At 45.4% G+C, this 18790-nt stretch overlaps 1 protein-coding gene across 3 annotated transcripts in view; it reads right to left on the bottom strand.

The window, feature by feature from the left end:
• Positions 1–4881: 4881 nt before the first annotated feature.
• Positions 4882–18790, bottom strand: part of SBF2 (SET binding factor 2) — a 334193-nt gene continuing 320284 nt past the window's right edge. Inside the window, exons 35-41 of one of the 3 annotated variants that reach the window (XM_080912015.1) lie at positions 17643–17876; positions 16697–16801; positions 15414–15607; positions 14819–14906; positions 6914–7045; positions 6102–6226; positions 4882–5783 (exon numbers count right to left, since the gene is read on the bottom strand). In XM_080912015.1, coding sequence (XP_080768141.1) covers positions 6128–6226; positions 6914–7045; positions 14819–14906; positions 15414–15607; positions 16697–16801; positions 17643–17876 — 852 coding nt within the window. In that variant the 3' untranslated portion in view covers positions 4882–5783; positions 6102–6127. Of the gene's footprint in view, positions 6227–6913; positions 7046–14818; positions 14907–15413; positions 15608–16696; positions 16802–17642; positions 17877–18790 lie in introns of all 3 variants that reach the window. The other 2 variants (XM_080912016.1, XM_080912014.1) reach the window with 2 other exon arrangements.

The following is an 18790-nucleotide window of genomic DNA, read 5'->3' as shown; positions in this document are numbered from 1 at the left end:
CCTGAGTGTCTGTGCGGTGTGCCCACAGAGATTCAACTAAGGCTCAGCGGTTCGTTCTGAATGTGGTAGCCCCAGCCCGTGGCTACAGTCCCAGGATGAATGAAAAGGGGAAGGCAGGCTAAGCACCAGCTTCCTTCCCCGCTCCCAGGTGCACAGTGAGCAGCCATCTGTAACCTTCCTTAACATGCTTTCCCCACACAGAGACAAGACTGTGCAGCCATGAGGCAAAGGAAACCCCTCCTCCCTTAAGTTGTTTTCCTCAGTGTGTGTCTTAGTCAGGGTTTCTATTCCTGCACAAACATCATGACCAAGAAGCAAGTTGGGGAGGAAAGGGTTTATTCAGCTTATACTTCCACATTGCTGTTCATCACCAAAGAAAGTCAGGACTGGAACTCAAGCAGGTCAGGAAGCAGGAGCTGATGCAGAGGCCATGGAGGGATGTTGCTTACTGGCTTGCTTCCCCTGGTTTGCTCAGCCTGCTTTCTTCTAGAACCCAGGTCTACCAGCCCAGGGATGGCACCACCCACAATGGGCTGGGCCCTCCCCCCTTGATCACTAGTTGAGAAAATGCCTTACAGCTGGATCTCATGGAAGCATTTCCTCAACTGAGGCTCCTTTCTCTGTGATAACTCCAGTTGTGTCTAGTTGACACAAAACCAGCCAGTACACCGTGTAACTAAGGCAGGACCTTATACACGGCCATTTACTTGTGTGTTTACAGGGAAGGGCAGCAGGCAATGACAAAAGTCAGAGACTAGCCAAGGGAGCTTGAGCTGACATTATACTCCAAGCCTTATCTTGGTCCACCTGTTGGCAATCTGAGAAACCAACTTCTCCCGAGTCAGTCTGCTGCTGTGGATATAGATAAAAATGGCGTCTCCCTGAAATGGCTGTCAGAGAAAGGATTTGAGGGTGCTGGTCTATATTATTTCTTCACTGTGTTACCAGTCTGACTCCTGTAGGTACACCATGGGCCCTGAGGGAGACTGTACACCACCTCAGACTTGCTCAATGGTCACCCTGGTTGGCAGCTGTGCAGATATGAGATAGTTCATAACACAGATTAATAAATAAAGACCATTATTAATAGCAGGCTCTAGGCTGGCCACAGGAGACATTTGTAGGGTCTGATCTCATTGGGAAATGTGTCCTTTCCCTTCCAATTAGAAAACAGGCTTGATGTATTTCTCATACACTTGAGAGAACTGTAATCCATTTGTGGCTTTGCCATGGGTTGTGTTAACTTTTCCTGCTTCTTGTTATAGCCCGAAGACCATGACCCTCTGGAATGTGTCTCCACACTTCTGATCCATTCACGTGTCGATGCTATTATAGTGGATCGACGGGATATGCTAGGAGTGCCTTGTATAAAAACCCGTCCCACAGGCATGTGGCACCTCAGAAAAGCACCCAATATAGAACAGGCATTGAATAAGCAAGTGGGGATGATTTGTACAGCTTGTTTATTGTCTGCAGAGGACTCAGCACTATGACTTACATGACTGGAGGGTCACTGCCAGGGGTCTTACATACTAATGAAAACAGATGTCCCCTCCCTTGAATGCCCAATATGGTAGTGAGACCTGCTATTGCTGAACATCCCTATGGGGCAGGGCAGCAGTGTCCGAGCTTAGCTTCACGGGGCATGTAGTAGTGCCTCTTGTTTCTGGACATTAGCCATTCAGAGTGTGGGAGAAACCTGCACTTTCGGACTTGGCATTCAGTAGGTCTCTGGAACTTGGTCATGAGCGTGTGGTTAACTTAGACTGTGCAATCAGGAAGAACAAGCTATGCTCAGAACAGGCCAGTATCCCTGGGAGATGAACCAAAGGGCTGGCTTGCATCATGGCTTTTTGGTTCTTTCTGTATGTCCTCTCAGTGGTACCTGCTACTGAGGATGGGGACAGCATGCCTGCTACACTCTTGCGATGGCAGCCCCACCCGGACTTACTCAGCTAGACTCTCTTTTGTTTGCTTTGGTGCTGAGGATGGGGACCAGGGTGTGGTGTGTGCTCAGGTGCTGAGGATGGGGACCAGGGTGTGGTGTGTGCTCAGGTGCTGAGGATGGGGACCAGGGTGTGGTGTGTGCTCAGGTGCTGAGGATGGGGACCAGGGTGTGGTGTGTGCTCAGGTGCTGAGGATGGGGACCAGGGTGTGGTGCGTGCTCAGGTGCTGAGGATGGGGACCAGGGTGTGGTGTGTGCTCAGGTGCTGAGGATGGGGACCAGGGTGTGGTGTGTGCTCAGGTGCTGAGGATGGGGACCAGGGTGTGGTGCGTGCTCAGGTGCTGAGGATGGGGACCAGGGTGTGGTGTGTGCTCAGGTGCTGAGGATGGGGACCAGGGTGTGGTGTGTGCTCAGGTGCTGAGGATGGGGACCAGGGTGTGGTGTGTGCTCAGGTGCTGAGGATGGGGACCAGGGTGTGGTGTGTGCTCAGGTGCTGAGGATGGGGACCAGGGTGTGGTGTGTGCTCAGGTGCTGAGGATGGGGACCAGGGTGTGGTGCGTGCTCAGGTGCTGAGGATGGGGACCAGGGTGTGGTGCGAGCTCAGGTGCTGAGGATGGGGACCAGGGTGTGGTGCGTGCTCAGGTGCTGAGGATGGGGACCAGGGTGTGGTGTGTGCTCAGGTGCTGAGGATGGGGACCAGGGTGTGGTGTGTGCTCAGGTGCTGAGGATGGGGACCAGGGTGTGGTGTGTGCTCAGGTGCTGAGGATGGGGACCAGGGTGTGGTGTGTGCTCAGGTGCTGAGGATGGGGACCAGGGTGTGGTGTGTGCTCAGGTGCTGAGGATGGGGACCAGGGTGTGGTGCGTGCTCAGCACATGCTGTGCTGCCAAGCAGCATCCCTGACCTCTGGAGTCCTCATTTTAGCAAGATGATTAGTTAATTTTCTTTTCAGTAGCTCTTAAACTTCAGTTTACAATGTAAGTCCTTGCTAATGGAAAGTTTGCATCTGAAACCTGGTTGATCGAACCCAGTGCCTAATGAACTCTACAAATGAGCAAACCTCTTTCGTCTCATGCATCCTTTACGTCATGGGTCAAAGCCCAGCAGAATTAAAGGACTGGTTCAAGGTCACACAATTAATTAAAAGATGGAACCCAAGTGTCTTGCTGCCAGCCCTTCCTGATGGCAGTTCTGCTCTGACAGGCTACTGCCTTGGCTGCATTATCAGCACAGCAGCAGGGACAGGGCTGTGCAAACTGATGCCCACGGCTGCTGTCCCGAGTGACAGGGGGGCTCATCATCTATAATGAACCTTTCAACCATGTTTGCATTCATGCTAAGGGGAGATGCAGGGCAGGACTAGGCAGCTTTGGGATGGGGGTTCCACACCAAAAAGGTGCGGCATGGGTGGGTGAGGGCGTGGTGGTCATGTGGCTGAATTACTGAAACCCTTCACTCAATTAGGAGAGCTTAGGGTTGACCGGTCAGCAGGCTGCTGAGCTATGGCCCTCCTACCTTATGCCCTATATGATTTCCATGGAATTGCCCAGTTTTTTTTCTTTCTTTTCTTTCTTTTTCTTTCTTTCTTTCTTTCTTTCTTTTTCTTTCTTTCTTCCTTTTCCTTTTCTTTCTTCCTTTCCTCCCTCCCTCCCTCCCTCCCTCTCTCTCTTTCCTTCTTTTAGGATAAACTGGCAGATGTGTCTTTCAGTGATTTGCTCTAGCAAATTCTTGAGTCTAAGGAGAAGGCTTGGGAGCATACGGATGTGTAGCTGGATGGTCTGCCCCCATGCAGAAAGTGCCAACTCTAGGGAGTTAGTATACAAACTGAACTGAATTGTTGGACAAGCCACTTGGTATAGGACTGTGTGGAAAAAATGACATGCAATTTGTATTATCAGAATATCTAAGAAAGACAGCACCAGTCAAGCTGAGATGCATGTGTAAAGTACACCCTGGCTTCTGAGGATTTAGTATGAACAAAATATAAACCACCTCGTGATGAGTTTTGGCTATGTGGTTGATATAGAGCGCTGTTACCAATGGGCTGCGTGTGACGGCACACACCTAACCCTCCTACAGGGCTCTGCCTGCGCGTCGCCAGAGGCTCCCACATTTTCTACCTATTGGCATCGCTCAGTAACCCCCACGTCATGACAAAGGAACTAAAGATGCCAGTTTCTATGGAGGGAACCAGTTAGCAGTGTGAGCACCGGTTCTGGAGTAGGGACAGTGGGTAGGGACTAGAGGGGACACAGGGCTTGCCACAATGGGACCTATGCTAGCAAGCCCCACAACTGCATCTTTCCAAAGCCACAAGTAAGGCCAGTGGCAGCCTTGGCTTTTCTCCCCCGCCCCTTCAGTTCTGATTACAGCTTTGGATGGCAGCTCGCTGCTTCGAACACAGAACCTGCTCAGTCCCCAGTTCCAATTTCCCTCCTGAGTTTCAGGGACACAGTAAGGCACTGTGCAGGTCCTAGGCTGGCCACTGAGGAGACACTGCTTCACCCCAGGTGCTGAAGCTCCTGGGTGACCCAAGGACCAGTGTTCCTCTCAGCTGTGTGAGGTAAACTCCAAGGATTGCTGGACAAAATGTCTCCTGCAGAAACCAATTCCTCAACCTAGAAAAGTCTGTGACCCAGCAAGATTTCAGTGTCTTCTGCCTGAAATCATTGTAATATGCCACACATCAGAGAACTCTGGCCCAGGAGAGGCAGGAGCTTAGCACCTGGCACAGCTTCCTGGGGAAGCAGAGAGGACGCCCGAGATGTCCCCAAAGGCTGCAGAACTGTTGGGACCTGGAAGCTCATGGCTGCAGTCCAGCATCTGTTGCTTCCGAGGCCCAAAGGGACAGCACTGCACAGTGCAGAGCGAACCTGACTTCACAGCACTCAGGTCCTTTGTCTTAAGAAACACATTTAATTCTGTGGTTAGTGAACAGACGGCAGGCAATGCCTTCATGGAAGTTAGAAGAATCCAGTTACAAAAGCAGTGTGGGCACAGCCACAAAGAGCTGAGAGTACAAAAAATTATTTCATATACAAAGAAAATACAGTAATGTGCAAAAACCATTTCACAGGTGGCAAATTTATAAAATGAATATGATAAAAAACTCCTTCATTTTATTTCCCAATTTCTTATATATTAATACAGTTCTATTTTCTAGTGTTAATTTTTAATTTGAAAATTTGATTTAATCTACAAAGTAGTTTTTATTCTTTAAAAAGGAAACAAACTTTTATTACTAAAATCTTACGAATCAGTTCAGTTATTTTATATTAAATTAAAAGCAGGCTATCTGAAAAATCGGTATATAGAAATCATATATACATATTTTGAAATATTAGTTTGGTATTTAACATATTAACATTTCAGAACAAACACACTGGTCAAGCCACTAGGGCCCAGTGGCAGCAGTAGCTGCTCATGTTCACCACAGGTGAAAAGCATCCTTTAGTTTTAGGCTTAAGAAAAGGTTATTGTAACTGGAGGCTGGAAGCGTGGTTCTTCTCAGAAGCAGTGCTGTCTGGTTATCTGGCTTCGTCCCACTTATGCTGGCAGCAGCTGGCTCTTGGTCAGGTCAGTGCTGGTGTCCCCTGGGGTCGCACACTCTGCTGCTACTCGTTACTTCACAGAAAGCTGTCAGGAGCAGGAGAGAACAGGCCCAGGCGCTGTGTCCTCAGAGATGGGTGGTTTGAACAGCGTTTCCTGCACTGGCCCAGGTCATACTGTGCCACTGAGGCGTGGAGCTTTGACAGGGACCAGGAAAGCACCTTTTGGCAGCACCAGGGGACTGAGCGCTCAGATATCAGGCAGTAGAAGTAGGTGTGTCTGATGAGAGACCTGTGCAGATGTACAAACCTTTGGAGGTTTGGGTTCTGCTGTCAAAAGTTCTCAAAGGAAGTTATGGCTTTGGAGAACAGAAACACCTTTATTGAGGACTCAGGTGGGAACCACCTGCCTAGGAGATGACAGCAGCAGGTCTGGAGGCATGCTATGGTCCCCAGCCACTTAAATTTGGTTGGAATGCTGCAGGGAGAGGTCAGGGCTCCTACCCAGACCTGTGTGACATGGCAATTGTTTCAGGAGGGGACAGGGTAAGCAGAGCCTCAGACCCTGGGATGAGATCACCGCCCTATCAGGCAGGTGAGGTTTCTCTACCTCGCATGCTTGTCTCATCTCGGGTATCAGGTATCAGAGATGCAGCTCTGGATCCTGTCCATCCACTGCTGGGCACTCTGCCCGTCCTGGGCACAGAAGTTATACACTCGCTTGCTGGTCTTGAGCTGCAGAACCAAATGACAGAAGGGAAGATAGAAAGCAGGACTGGTTTTTGGCTTTGAGTAGGTGGCAAACTAATCCCAGACAGACATAACTGCCGGTCCTAACATCATGAGTGATCTTAGGGTATTTTCAGGGCCATGCAAACAGATGACTTATCTAGTCCCACCCTGACTGACTAGTTCTTAAAATGAAGACAGCTTCATAAAGTAGGAGATTCCATTCTCCATTCCTCTACAGGATATGGTGCTGTTCCCTGCTTTGGGTTTCTGTTACGGGTTCCCTTGAAAAGAGGGGGTGGCCCAGTTCCCCTGAGAGCTTTTGCACACTGCTCTTGCTTTGGTGCTGTGTAAGAGAGGCCAGAGGCAGCAGCTGGTCCTGCGACGGCGACCCCATCCCCATCTCCTCATCAAAGGCAACTTTGGGAAGATGTCAGCTCTCCTTGTGTTCTTGGGCACCCTACCTGGCTGTCCTTTCCTCACTCCACAGTGACTATGGCAGTGACAGTACCCTAGTAGAGGCAGAGGAAGGGACAGTGCTGGGGCAGTGTGATAAAGGAAAGTCATGGGGACTTGTTTGCCACTCACCCAACAGCCTTAATCAAATACCCCTTCAGTGACTACCAAAGCCTCGGGGGCCTACAGTGTTCGGAGGTCATGGAGACACATGCAGAACAGGAAAGAGGAACTCACATCAAAGAAAGCCTTGTCACTTGTATACTTTGGGGCTCCCATGCTGGGGCCGGCAGGGATGACCATTTCTACTTCAGCCAGATCAATGTGGCCTTTACAGCTTGTGTCTTCCCCGGAATCATAGTATCGCAGCTAGAACCAAAGAGAGACAGATAGGACATAGAAAGGGGAAATGACGTGGCTTTCCAGATGGCACTGGATCACAAACCTCTGCACCTTGCTTGTTGGTGCAGACTCTGCAGGGAAGAATCCTCCAGCATTAACATCCGCAGCCTCTTGTACACACCTTTAATCACACCCTGGAGGCAGAGGCAGTGTGGATCTCTGAGTTCAAGGTCAGCCTGGTCCTCAAAGTGAGTTCCAGGACAGCCAGGGCTGTTACACAGAGAAACCCTGTCTCAAAAAACAAAGCAAGCAACAAAAAGGAATTCCTGGATGCTGATTTCAATCTAGTTGAGAAATGTCAAGGATCTCAATGGACAAGTCACAAAAGAAACACCACCAAGCTGCAGACAGCTGGAGGCTCCCCAGCCTTGCCCAACAAAAGAAAAGACAAGGGTCCAGTCTTTACTTCTACTGAGGAATAAATGCTACAGTGCTGGCATTGGCCAGCAGGGCAGTGAGGCCTCCCATACTTTGTCAGAAAGAATTTCCTGATGCTGGCGGATGGGAAGAACGTGTGCCTGTGCAGCCCCTCCCACCTCTACTTTACGCAGGAGCAGGGATGCCACAGTCTCCTCAGTGCAGCACTGAGCACTGGCTCTAAGTGACCACATGGCATGAGATAGACAAAGGACAGGGAAGGTTTCCAAAGCAACGGTAACTTGGAAGGAGAAGAAGGAAGTCTAAAATGGCACCCAGGGACATCACAAACAGCTCCCAGCTGCCAGCTCTTTGAGATGTTTAAGTTTGGCACAATGACCATGTATTACTTGGAATAAGAAGAAATGATGAAGTATTTTAAAAGCTTGCTGGTGAAAGCGTTCCTGGCACAGTCAGGATTCCAGTATACATGGCAGCAATTCGATTGGCATTTCTATCACTGTGGCTCATGCCTCGCCCTCACCCCCAGGCATAGTGTCAGCAGGACTAAATGGAAAACCATATACTTTTCATGCTAAAGAAATCAAGAACATAAGCAACAGAAACCAATCTGACTTGGCAACGTCTGAACCCAAATTCTCCCACCACAGCAAGTCCTACATACCCCAACACACCTATAATGCAAGATTAAGATCTAAACTCTCATTTCATGAGATGCTAGAGGACTTTAAGAAGGACATAAACAACTCCTTTAAAGAAATACAGGAGAACACAATCAAACTAGTGAAGGAATTGAATAAAACCATCCAAGATCTAAACCATGGAAATAGAATCATTAAAGAAAACTCAAAAGGAGACTGCCCTGGAGATGGAAAACCTAGGAAGGAGAAGAGGATAACAGTTGCCGGCATCAACAACAGAATACAGGAGATAGAAGAGAGAATCTCAGGGCAGGAAATAGAATAGAGGACATCAACACAACAGTCAAGGAAAATACAAAAAAGCAAAGGGCTCCCATCCCAAAACATTTCAGAATCCAGGACACAATGAAAAGACTGAACCTGAGGAAAACATGTATAGAAGGGAGTGAAGATTCCCAACTCATAGGGCCAGCAAACATCTTCAACAAAGTTATAGAAAAACCCTTTCCCAACCTAAAGGAAGAAACACCCATAAATATACAAGAAGCCTACAGAACACCAGACAGATGGGACCAGAAAAGAAATCCCTCTCATCACACATTAATTAAAACACCAAATGCATAGAACAAAGAAAGAATATTGAAAGCAGTAAGGGAAAAAGGCCAAATAACATATAAAGGCAGACCTATACGAATTATACCAGACTTCTCAACAGAGACTCTAAAAGCCAGAAGACCCTGGGCAGATGTCATACAGATCCTAAGAGAACACAAATGCCAGCCCAGGCTACTATATCCAGAAAAATCGAAATTACCATAGGTGGAGAAACCAAGGTATTCTAAGACAAACCAAATTTAAATAATATCTTTCCACAAACCCAGCTCTACAGAGGATAATAGAAAAGTCCAACACACAGAGAGAAACTACACCCAAGAAAAAGCAAGAAATTAATCTTTTCACAACAAACCCAAAGGAAAAGAAACACATAAACATAATTCCACCTCTAACAATAAAAATAGCAGGAAGGAACAATCATTGGTTCCTAATATCTCTCAAAATCAATGAATTAAATTTCCCAATAACAAGACATAGACTAACAGATTGGATACATAAATAGGACTCAGCATTTTGCTGTATACAGGAAACATACCTCAGAATCAAAGACAGACACTACCTCAAAGTAAAAAGATGAAAAAATTTTTCTAAGCAAATGGTCCCAAGAAACAAGCCATTCTAATATTGAATAAAAGTGACTTTCAACCAAAAGTTATTAAAAAAGATATGAAAGGACACTACATACACATTAAAGGAAAAAATCCACCAAGATAAACTCTCAATTTGAACATTTATGCCCCAAATGCAAAGTCACTCACATTTGTAAAACAAATGTTACTAAAAGCACACATTGAACCTCACAAAATAATATTAGGAGATTTCAACATCCCACTCTCATCAATAAGAACACTGAGTTAATCCCATGCATTCTATCGGACCACATGGACAAAGACTGTTCTTCAATAGTAACAAAAACAACAGAAAGCCCACATACACATGGAAGCTGAAAAACTATCTACTCAATGATAACTTGGTCAGTAAAGAAATTAAATTTTTAGAAAGAAGAATTTGTAGAATTTAATGAAAATGAGGCACAACATATCCAAACTTATGGTACACAATGAAAGCAGTGTACACACTAAGAGGAAAACTCATAGCCCTGAGTGCCTCCATAAGGAAATTGGAGAGATCATACACTAGCAGCTTAACAGCTCATCTGAAAGCTCTAGAACAAAAAGAAACAGATACACCCAAGAGGAGTAGATGGCAGGAAATAAACTCAGGGCTGAAATCAAACAAGTGGAAACTAAAAGAACTATACAAAGAATTAATAAAACTAGGAGCTGGTTCTTTGAGAAAATCAACAAGATAGATTAAACCCTTAGCCAGACTAACCAGAGGGCACAGAAACATATCCAAATTAGCAAAATCAGGAATGAAAAGGGAGATATACAACAAAAACTGAGGAAATTAAAAAAATAATCAGATCCTACCACAAAAGTCTATACTCAACAAAACTGGAAAACCTGGAGGAGATAGATGCTTTCTCAGACAGATACCAGGTACCAAGTTAAATCAGGATCAGATAAAACGTCTAAACTGCCCCATACCCCCCAAGGATATAGAAGCAGTAATTAGAAGTCTCCCAACCAAATAAAAGTCCAGGGCCAGATGATTTTAGTCCAAAATTCTATCAGACCTTCAAAGACCTAATACCAATATTCCTCAAACTTTTCCATAAAATAGAAACAGAAGGAACATTACCGAATTCCTTCTACGAAGCCACAGTTACATTAACACCTAAACTGCCAAAAAAAAAAAAAAAAAAAAAAAAAAAACCAAAAAAAAAAACAAAAACAAAACAAAACAAAACAAAACAAAAAAAAACAAAAACAAAACAAAAAAAAATCAAAGAAAACTACAGACCACTTTCCCTTATGATTATTGGTGCAAAAATACTCAGTAAAATAAAATTCTTGCAAACTGAATCCAAGAACACATCAAAATGATCATTTACCATGATCAAGTAGCCTTCATCCCAGAAATGCAGGGATGATTCAATATACGGAAATCCATCAATATAATCCACCACATAAAAAGCTCAGAAGAAAAAAAAAGAAACCACATGATCATTTCATTAGATGCTAAAAAAGCCTTTGACAAAATACAATACCTATTCGTGTTAAAAGTATTAGATCAGGAATTCAAGGCACACACCTAAACATAGTAAAAGCAATATACAGCAAACCAATAGCCAACATCAAACTAAATGGAGAGAAACTCAAAGCAATCCCATTAATCAGGAACAAGACAAGGCTGCCAATTCTTCCTACCTACTCAATATAGTAATCGAAGTTCTAGCCAGAGCAATTAGACAACAAAAAGAGATCAAAGGAACACAAATTCTGAGGGAGGAAGTCAAAGTATCACTATTTGCAGATGATAGTATACTTAAGTGACCCCAAAAATTCCACCAGAGAAATCCTAAACCTCATAAACAACTTCAGCAAAGTGGCTGGATATAAATTAACTAAAACAAATCAGTAGCCTTCCTCTACTCAAAGGAAAAACAAGCTGAGAAAGAAATTAGTGAAATGACACCCTTTACGATAGTAACAAGTAATATAAAATATCTTGGTGTGACTCTAATCAAGCAAGTGAAAGAGATCTGTATGACAATAACTTCAAATCCCCGAAGAAAGAAATCAAAAAAGATCTCCCATGCTCATGGATTGGCAGGATTAATATAGTAAAAATAGTCATCTTGCCAAAAGCAATCTACAGATTCAATGCAATCCCTATCAAAATTCCAACTCAATTTTTCACAGAGTTAGAAGAGCAATTCTAAAATTCATTTGGAATAACAAAAAACCTAGGATAAGAAAAACTCTTCTCAACAATAAAAGAACTTCTGGGGAAATCACCATCCCTGAGCTCAAGCTGTATTACAGAGAAATAGTGATTAAAAACTGCATGTTATTGGTACAGAGACAAGTAGATCAATGGAATAGAACTGAAGACCCGGAAATAAACCCACACACCAGTGGTTACTTGATCTTTGACAAAAAAGCTAAAACCATCCAGTGGGAAAAAAGACAGCATTTCAACAAATGGTGCTGGTTCAACTGGTGCTCTGCCTGTAGAAGAATACAAATTGACCCATTCCTATCTCCTTGTACAAAGCTCAAGTCCAAATGGATCAAGGACCTCCATATAAAACCACATACACTGAATCTAACAGAAGAGAGAGTGGGGAAGAGCTTAGAACACATGGGCACAGGGAAAACTCTGAACAGAATATCAATGGCTTATGCTCTAAGATCAAGAATCGACAAATGGGACCGTATAAAGCAAAGGACACTGTCAAGAGGACAAAACAGCAACCAACAGATTGGGAAAAGATATTTACCAACCCCACATCCAACTGAGGGCTAATATACAAAATATACAGAGTACTCAAGGAGGCAGACTCCAGAGAACCAAACAACCCCATTAAAATGTGGAGTACAGAGCTAAATAGAGAATTATCAACAGAGGAATATTGAATGGCCAAGAAGCACTTAAATGTTCAACACCCTAGTCATCAGGGAAATGCAAAACAAAATGATCCTGAGATTCCACCTCACACCCATCAGAATGACTAAGATCAAAAACGCAGTGACAGCACATGTTGGTGAGGCTGTGGAGAAAGAGGAACACTCCTTCACTGTTGGTGGGGCTGCCAGCTGGTAAAATCACTTTCGAAATTGATTTGGTGGTTCCTCAGAAAATTGGACATAGTACTACCTGAGAACCAAGATATACCACTTCTGGGCATATACCTAACAAGATGCTCCACTATGTTCATAGCAGCTTTATTTACAATAGCCAGAATCTGGAAACAATCCAGATGTCCCTCAACAGAGGAATGGATTTAGAAACTACTCAGCGATGGAAGAACAATGACTTCATGAAATTCACAGGCAAAATGGAGGGAACTAGAAAATATCATCCTGAGTGAGGTAACCCAAAAAAACACACATGGTATGTACTCACTAATAAGTGGACTTTAACCCCAAAGCCCACAACGCCCATAATACAACCCACAGAACATGTGCAACAAAAAAAGAAGGAAGACCAGTGTGTGGATGCTTCATTCCTGCATCGAGGGGGAAATGGGACAATTGTGGGAGGTGGAGGGAAAGAGGGATGTGGAGGGAGAAAGGGGGGAAGAAATAAGGAGGCAGCATCAGGACCTGGACATGTGAGAGAGGTACAGAGGGCCAGGAAATCAAACAAAAATATGTAGCAGGGGGATGGGGAACTGAGGATAGTCACAAGAGGGTCTCAGACACCAGGGAAACACGAGGCTCCCAGGACCCAACAGGGATGACTTCAGCCGAAATGCATAGAGAAGGGGGAGATAGAATCAGTTGAGACCACTTCTAGCAGATAGACATGGCCTCTGGTCAAAGGATGTGGACACCTACCCATCTCAAAGTTTTTAACCAAGAAATGTTCCTGTCCAAAGGAAGAACAGGAACAAAAAAATGAAATAGAGGGCTGGCGAGATGGCTCAGCGGTTAAGAGCACTGTCTGCCCTTCCAGAGGTCCTGAGTTCAATTTCCAGCGACCACATGGTGGCTCACAACCATCTGTAATGAGATCTGATGCTCTCTTCTGGTGTGTCTGAAGACAGCTACAGCGTACTTATAATAAATAATTTAAAAAATGGAATAGAGACTGAAGGAAGGGCCAACCAGGGACTACCCCACCTGGGGATCCATCCTGTCTGCAGACATCAAACCCAGCACTGTTGCTGTGGTAAAGAGGTGCTTGCTGACAGGAACCTAGAGTGGCAGGTCTCGAGGAAGTCTGGCCAGCAACTGACCAATGCAGATGTGGATCCTGGGAGCCAACCGTCAGAAGCTCAGAGAACCTGATCCCGGAGCTGGTGGAAGGTCCAGAGGAGCAGAGGAGGACTGCAACCCCACAGGAAAAACAACATAGGCTGGCCTGACCACCCAGTTCTCCCAGAGTCTAGAAGTGTAACTGGAGGGATCCATGGCTCTAGATACATATGTAGCAAAGGATGGCCTTGCTTGACAGCAACAGGAGGGGAGGCCCTTGGTCCGGGAGGGTTTGGTGCCCCAGGGTAAGGAAATGCTGAAGGGGTGGAGCAGGAGAGTGTGGGTGAGTGTGAGCACCCTCACAGAGGAAAAGGGGAGGGGGAAGGTGGAGGGGTAACTGGGAAGTGGGGTATCATATGAGATATAAACGGATGGAATGATTAATACTAATGAAAGAAGAAATCCAGAAGACTGCTAAGAATACAAGTATAATTTGATGTAATTTTAAATTACAGTGAAATCATGATTTTTCCTATGTTATATTTAGTGATTTAGTGGAACTTTTCTACACAGTGAAGGTTCTATGATTTCAGGGGGCACTGCTATCTTAAAATGCAGCTCTAAACAGGGTTTCTGTTTGGATATTTGAAAAATCTCAACATATGGGCTAACAAACAAAAAACCAAGAAAGCATTAGAACCAGAGGAAAAGGTGGCTCCAGACCAGCCTTGACCTGGAAGGGGTCCCCCTGAAACTGTCCCACAGTTGAGGTCCTTCCTGACACTGCATTCTGATCACAAACAAGTCAGCCTGACACAGGTTCACCACTAATGGTGGGTGCTGTGGGGCAGATGGAGAGTTTAACCTGTGCCGGTTTTAGGGCAACAGTTAAAGCATGACAGAGATGTCTTAAGGAAGGTGTAGCCTAGCCTGCTGTGACTCCCAGGACTGGGTGGCACATTCCCTCCCAGTGCACCCAGCTTTGAAGAATAGCCGTCCCTTGCTTAAAACCAGTGCAGCAAAGTGAGGCGCAATAGCTCTTGAGTAAACTCAGTCATAAATGATGCTTTCTGCGGCAAGGGTGAAGGGCAGCTGTACCTGGAAGGGAGGGGCAGACACAAGCTCCCAGCTGCTTCCAGACATGTATGTTAGGTGAGATATTTATGAGCACTGTACTGCTTTAAAACTTCCTTCCCAACATTACTACCAGGGCTCAGGGCATTTGGGGGCCTTGGAAGAGCCACCGTTTGCATAGGTGAGGCCCTGGGTGAGCAGGCTGTGTGAGACACAGAAGCACGGTCTGAGTCAAGCCTGCAGAGTCGTCCCTTAGGTCTCACCTGGTGTTTTGTTACATCTAAAACAAACCAACGGGGTTTCCACCCCTTCAGCAACGCTCCTCTTTTGTATAATGTTCCTTCAAAGGATCTAGAAGAGAAAACAACAAAAAGTTCATTCTGACTTTTATTAAAAACCAAAAATGCGGTTTTTTGTTTGTCAGGCTTCTGTCTCCCTATCAGAGCTCTCCTTAGAGTCAGTCCCTGGCCCTTGGGAGAGGCCGACTGTCTGCTCCCCTGGTTAGGAAGTCTTGGTTTCTATGCTTTCTTCTTTGCTAGAAATGCTGTACTGAGGGAAAATGGGGTTGGAAACAGAAGTCTGAAGGTACCACGAGAGACACTAGCATGCCCTTGGCATCCCGTTTATGTGAGTAAATTCTTTCCTTTCAGCCAAGATGAATAGGATTTGTGATGTACACTACTGAAAAAAAATATTTCCTGACACACATTCTCTCAAATATTGGTCCCCCTCAGGACCATCTAAACAAAGCACGTAAGAAAACTAAATCCCAAAGAATGAAAGCAAATCCATTTGAGTCTGCAAACGCCGTGTTGCACAGGGCTTGCTTAGGCTAACATAGGGGTCCAGCTCCGTCACCTGTTCTCCTCGTTCTTGGATGTGTACTGGCTGTAAAGTGTGGCCGCCCTGTGCTCTACGCCATTGGACGGGGCAGTGGTGGTACTTTGATCCTCGCCCGGGCTGCGGTGCAGTGGGTGCAGTGCAGGCCTCTTCTGATAGGAAGGCACGTTGGTAGACGCAATTCCTGGGGACCCTGATGAGAGTCTTAGGGGCTGAAAAAGACAAAATAAGATAGTTTCCAGTGAGCCACATTTATACAAAGACATTTATCCAGTGTCTGTTTGTTTTGGGTATGGAAAGCAGAAATTAATATTTATCATTTGGGGACCAGTAAACAAACCCCACAACTGTTATTCCTTTATGATGGAATTATAGGCAGCTACCAAGATGATGCTAATGAATGGCATGTATGCCAACAGGCAGGTTTTAAAATGCCATATACAGTAAATCTCTTATTTCTAGTTTATATGTCCTTTGATAACCTTATGTATACTGTTACTTTAAAAATACATCTTATTTTCATAATAAAAAAATCTAGAAACAATATATTATCTCTGGCCGATGATGCTTTATGTCCAAGTGGCAACAGTTCCTGAACAGTGGTGGAAGGTAAGGCTGGAGGTAAGTGCAGCCCAGGCCCTTTTATCAAGGGCTGTCTTCTCCTTGTACCAGTCTTGCCCTCTCCTACCTGACATGCTCTTAGAACGCTCGCGTCCTCACTTCCCTGTGCTGCACTGGGAGTTGGTCTGCTGTGGGTTTGAGTGGTGGCCCTGCCAGTTAGAAACTGAGATTTCTCTGCCTTCCTCCTCATGTATGAGGTACAAGCCACACTCACTGTGGATTACATAGGGCTCAGTGCCTTGGACATATGTGCTTGATAAACATTTCTAGTAGGAGAAATAGGAAATGGGGTACAAGAAACAGAAAGCAAACAGAAAAGGAAGTGCGGGAAACAGAAAGTAGCATAGCTGTCATCTTAGAATACTTCCTCTCTTTTTGTTTCTCGGGAGCAGCCATGGACTTGGCATTCTCTGTCCCTTGTGGTAGGTCAGCAAAGACCACAGTGGCACCGAGATAGAGAACCCAGTAATTTCCTCTGGACTTGAAACATGTGCATTATGTCACTGTGGGGAATGAGACATTCAGGAAGCATTTGGCCATCTGGAACATTCTGCCCTGAACCCCAAGGGCATGACCCCTTTTTCTACCATTTTCTCTGGTCAAAAGCATGGCTGGGTTGTGGGTTGTGGGATCCATCTGACCTAGCACCTTCCCAAGCTCAGGGTCCTTTGAAAACTCACATGATCTGTTCTTGGCTCTTCCTTGAGGTCCATGGTAACTTTTTCCCATAGCTGGTGCCATTTCTCAGGAGTTTGATTCAATTTATGCTCCAATTTTTCAATTTCCTGCAAAGAAATTAAAAAGCTAGTTTTGACAGAGCAACATTTCATAGAAGGTCAGGACGTACCCAGAGGCACAGGTTTTCTTTGTACCAGGCCTGGATGAGCAGCGTGGCTGCACTGTAGCTGGGTTTCATGATTTATTAGGACTCAGCAGGATTTTTTTGAACAGATTGATTTAAGTAGTAAGAAATGTAGGATATGTCTCAAACACCTTCGCTCTTAGACAGCCTGTAGGAAATCTGATGACCAAAGCTAAAGGCCAACTGTGGGCCCATGTCCCAACCCTAATGACTGGACAGTTACAAGTTTTTCTTGAGAGAGAGGAGCCCCTCAACTTTGGAGACTCAAACCAGATGTGCAAAGAACGAACCAAGAGATTCTCATGAAAATGATTTTCCTGTGACAGGGTCGGAGGCAGCCGTCACTGCAGCACATTCTTCCTGGTTTTGAACAGAGAGGGCTCGTCAGGAACACAAAGCTGTTTCTGAGTGACTACTGCCAGGATGGCTCCGCTTCAGAATGTGCCTTGCATCAAGTGTCCCAGCTCCACGACCCTAACCAAGGGAAGGAAAGCACCCACGAAAGCTATTGCCTAGAGCTAACTCAAGCAGCTGGGGAAAATGGCTCTGCTTCCTCAGCTGCTTCCCTGCAGCACTGCAAAGTCAGTGTTATGGGGGCCTTTGCCAACAGTTTAAGTGTGGCATCCACTGCAGCATGGGATCAGGGGTAGAGTCTTCAGAATGTATCTATGAGGCAGCTTAGAGTTAAGGGAGTCAGTACAGTCAAGTCTAAGCTGCTATCCTGAAGCTCAAAGTACCTGTGTGTCTATACATGGTGGACTTACACTAAAAAGTCTCGTGAGGGCATCTGGCTGGCTGCAGGTCACATCATCATAGCATGGCCAAACTGTTTTCCTCTGACTCTGGGACCCAGCTCCTCCAGCTACATCTGATTCCTCACAGGGAAAATGCTTGGGGGTCAGCATCATCCAATCGTATGAAGGACCTGCAGACAGGGTCTCTTCTGTGTAGTAATCCCACTTCTTTAGGCTGGAGACATTTACATTAGGCTTCAGGGCCTGTTTAAAGAAAATGTTGAAATGTAATTTCATCAACTCTTAAAGTACTCACTACTAGGCAGCTCCTTACCTTTGCAGAGCATAGGGCAAGTGTATATGAATTCGTCTAAATATTTAAAATGTATACATTTGATAAATTATCAAATAAAACATGTTAAAACCTCCCTTTCCCAATAAATGTAACTTCCTAATGATTTGGAAGGTCAGGTTCAAATAAAAGGTTCTTGTGTTGCTCACAGGAAGTCGTGGCACAGGGGAAGATGCTCCCCTCAGCATACAGGCCTCAGTTTAACCTTCTCCTCCCACCCTGGCCTTGCACAAACATTTGTGTATATCCTAGGTCACAAAGCTAAACTCTGTTCATCCTTTGCCGAGCAGCTCCTTGGTGCCCATGCACTGGCAAGGCAGGCTGACGTGGGATAATGAGTGGCCTGGATTTAGGCCAGGAATGTGGAGGTTCCAAGAGCAAGGATTGGATGAGGAGAAGGTACTGTGGTGCTTTGAATATGCTTGGCCCAAGGAAAGTGGCAGTATTAGGAGGTGTCTTTGTTGAGGAAAGTTGAGTCACTGTGGGGGTGGGCTTTGGGGTTCTATGTTCAAGCTCTGTCTAGTAAGGAGACCCTCCTCCTGGCTGACTGGGGAAGAATGCCTCCTTCTGGCTGTGTTTGGATCAAGATGTAGAATTCTCATCTCCTTCTCCAGCCTGCACGCTGCCATGCTAATAATGGACTGAACCTCTGAAACTATTAAGCCAGGCCCAATTAAATGTTTTTCTCTCTAAGAGTTGTCTTGGTCGTGGTGTCTCTTCATGGTAATAGTACCCAAACTAAGACAACACTTAAAATAGAGTTCTAAATGCTCGGGGTAGGGCAGGGACACTGCATCCCCTAAGCACCGAAGTTCTATTTATCACA

The sequence above is a fragment of the Micromys minutus genome (assembly GCF_963924665.1).
Source record: "Micromys minutus genome assembly, chromosome: 2".
Lineage (NCBI taxonomy): Eukaryota > Metazoa > Chordata > Mammalia > Rodentia > Muridae > Micromys > Micromys minutus.
Note: the sequence above shows the minus strand (reverse complement) of the source record. Positions and strands in the feature narration are given on the sequence as shown.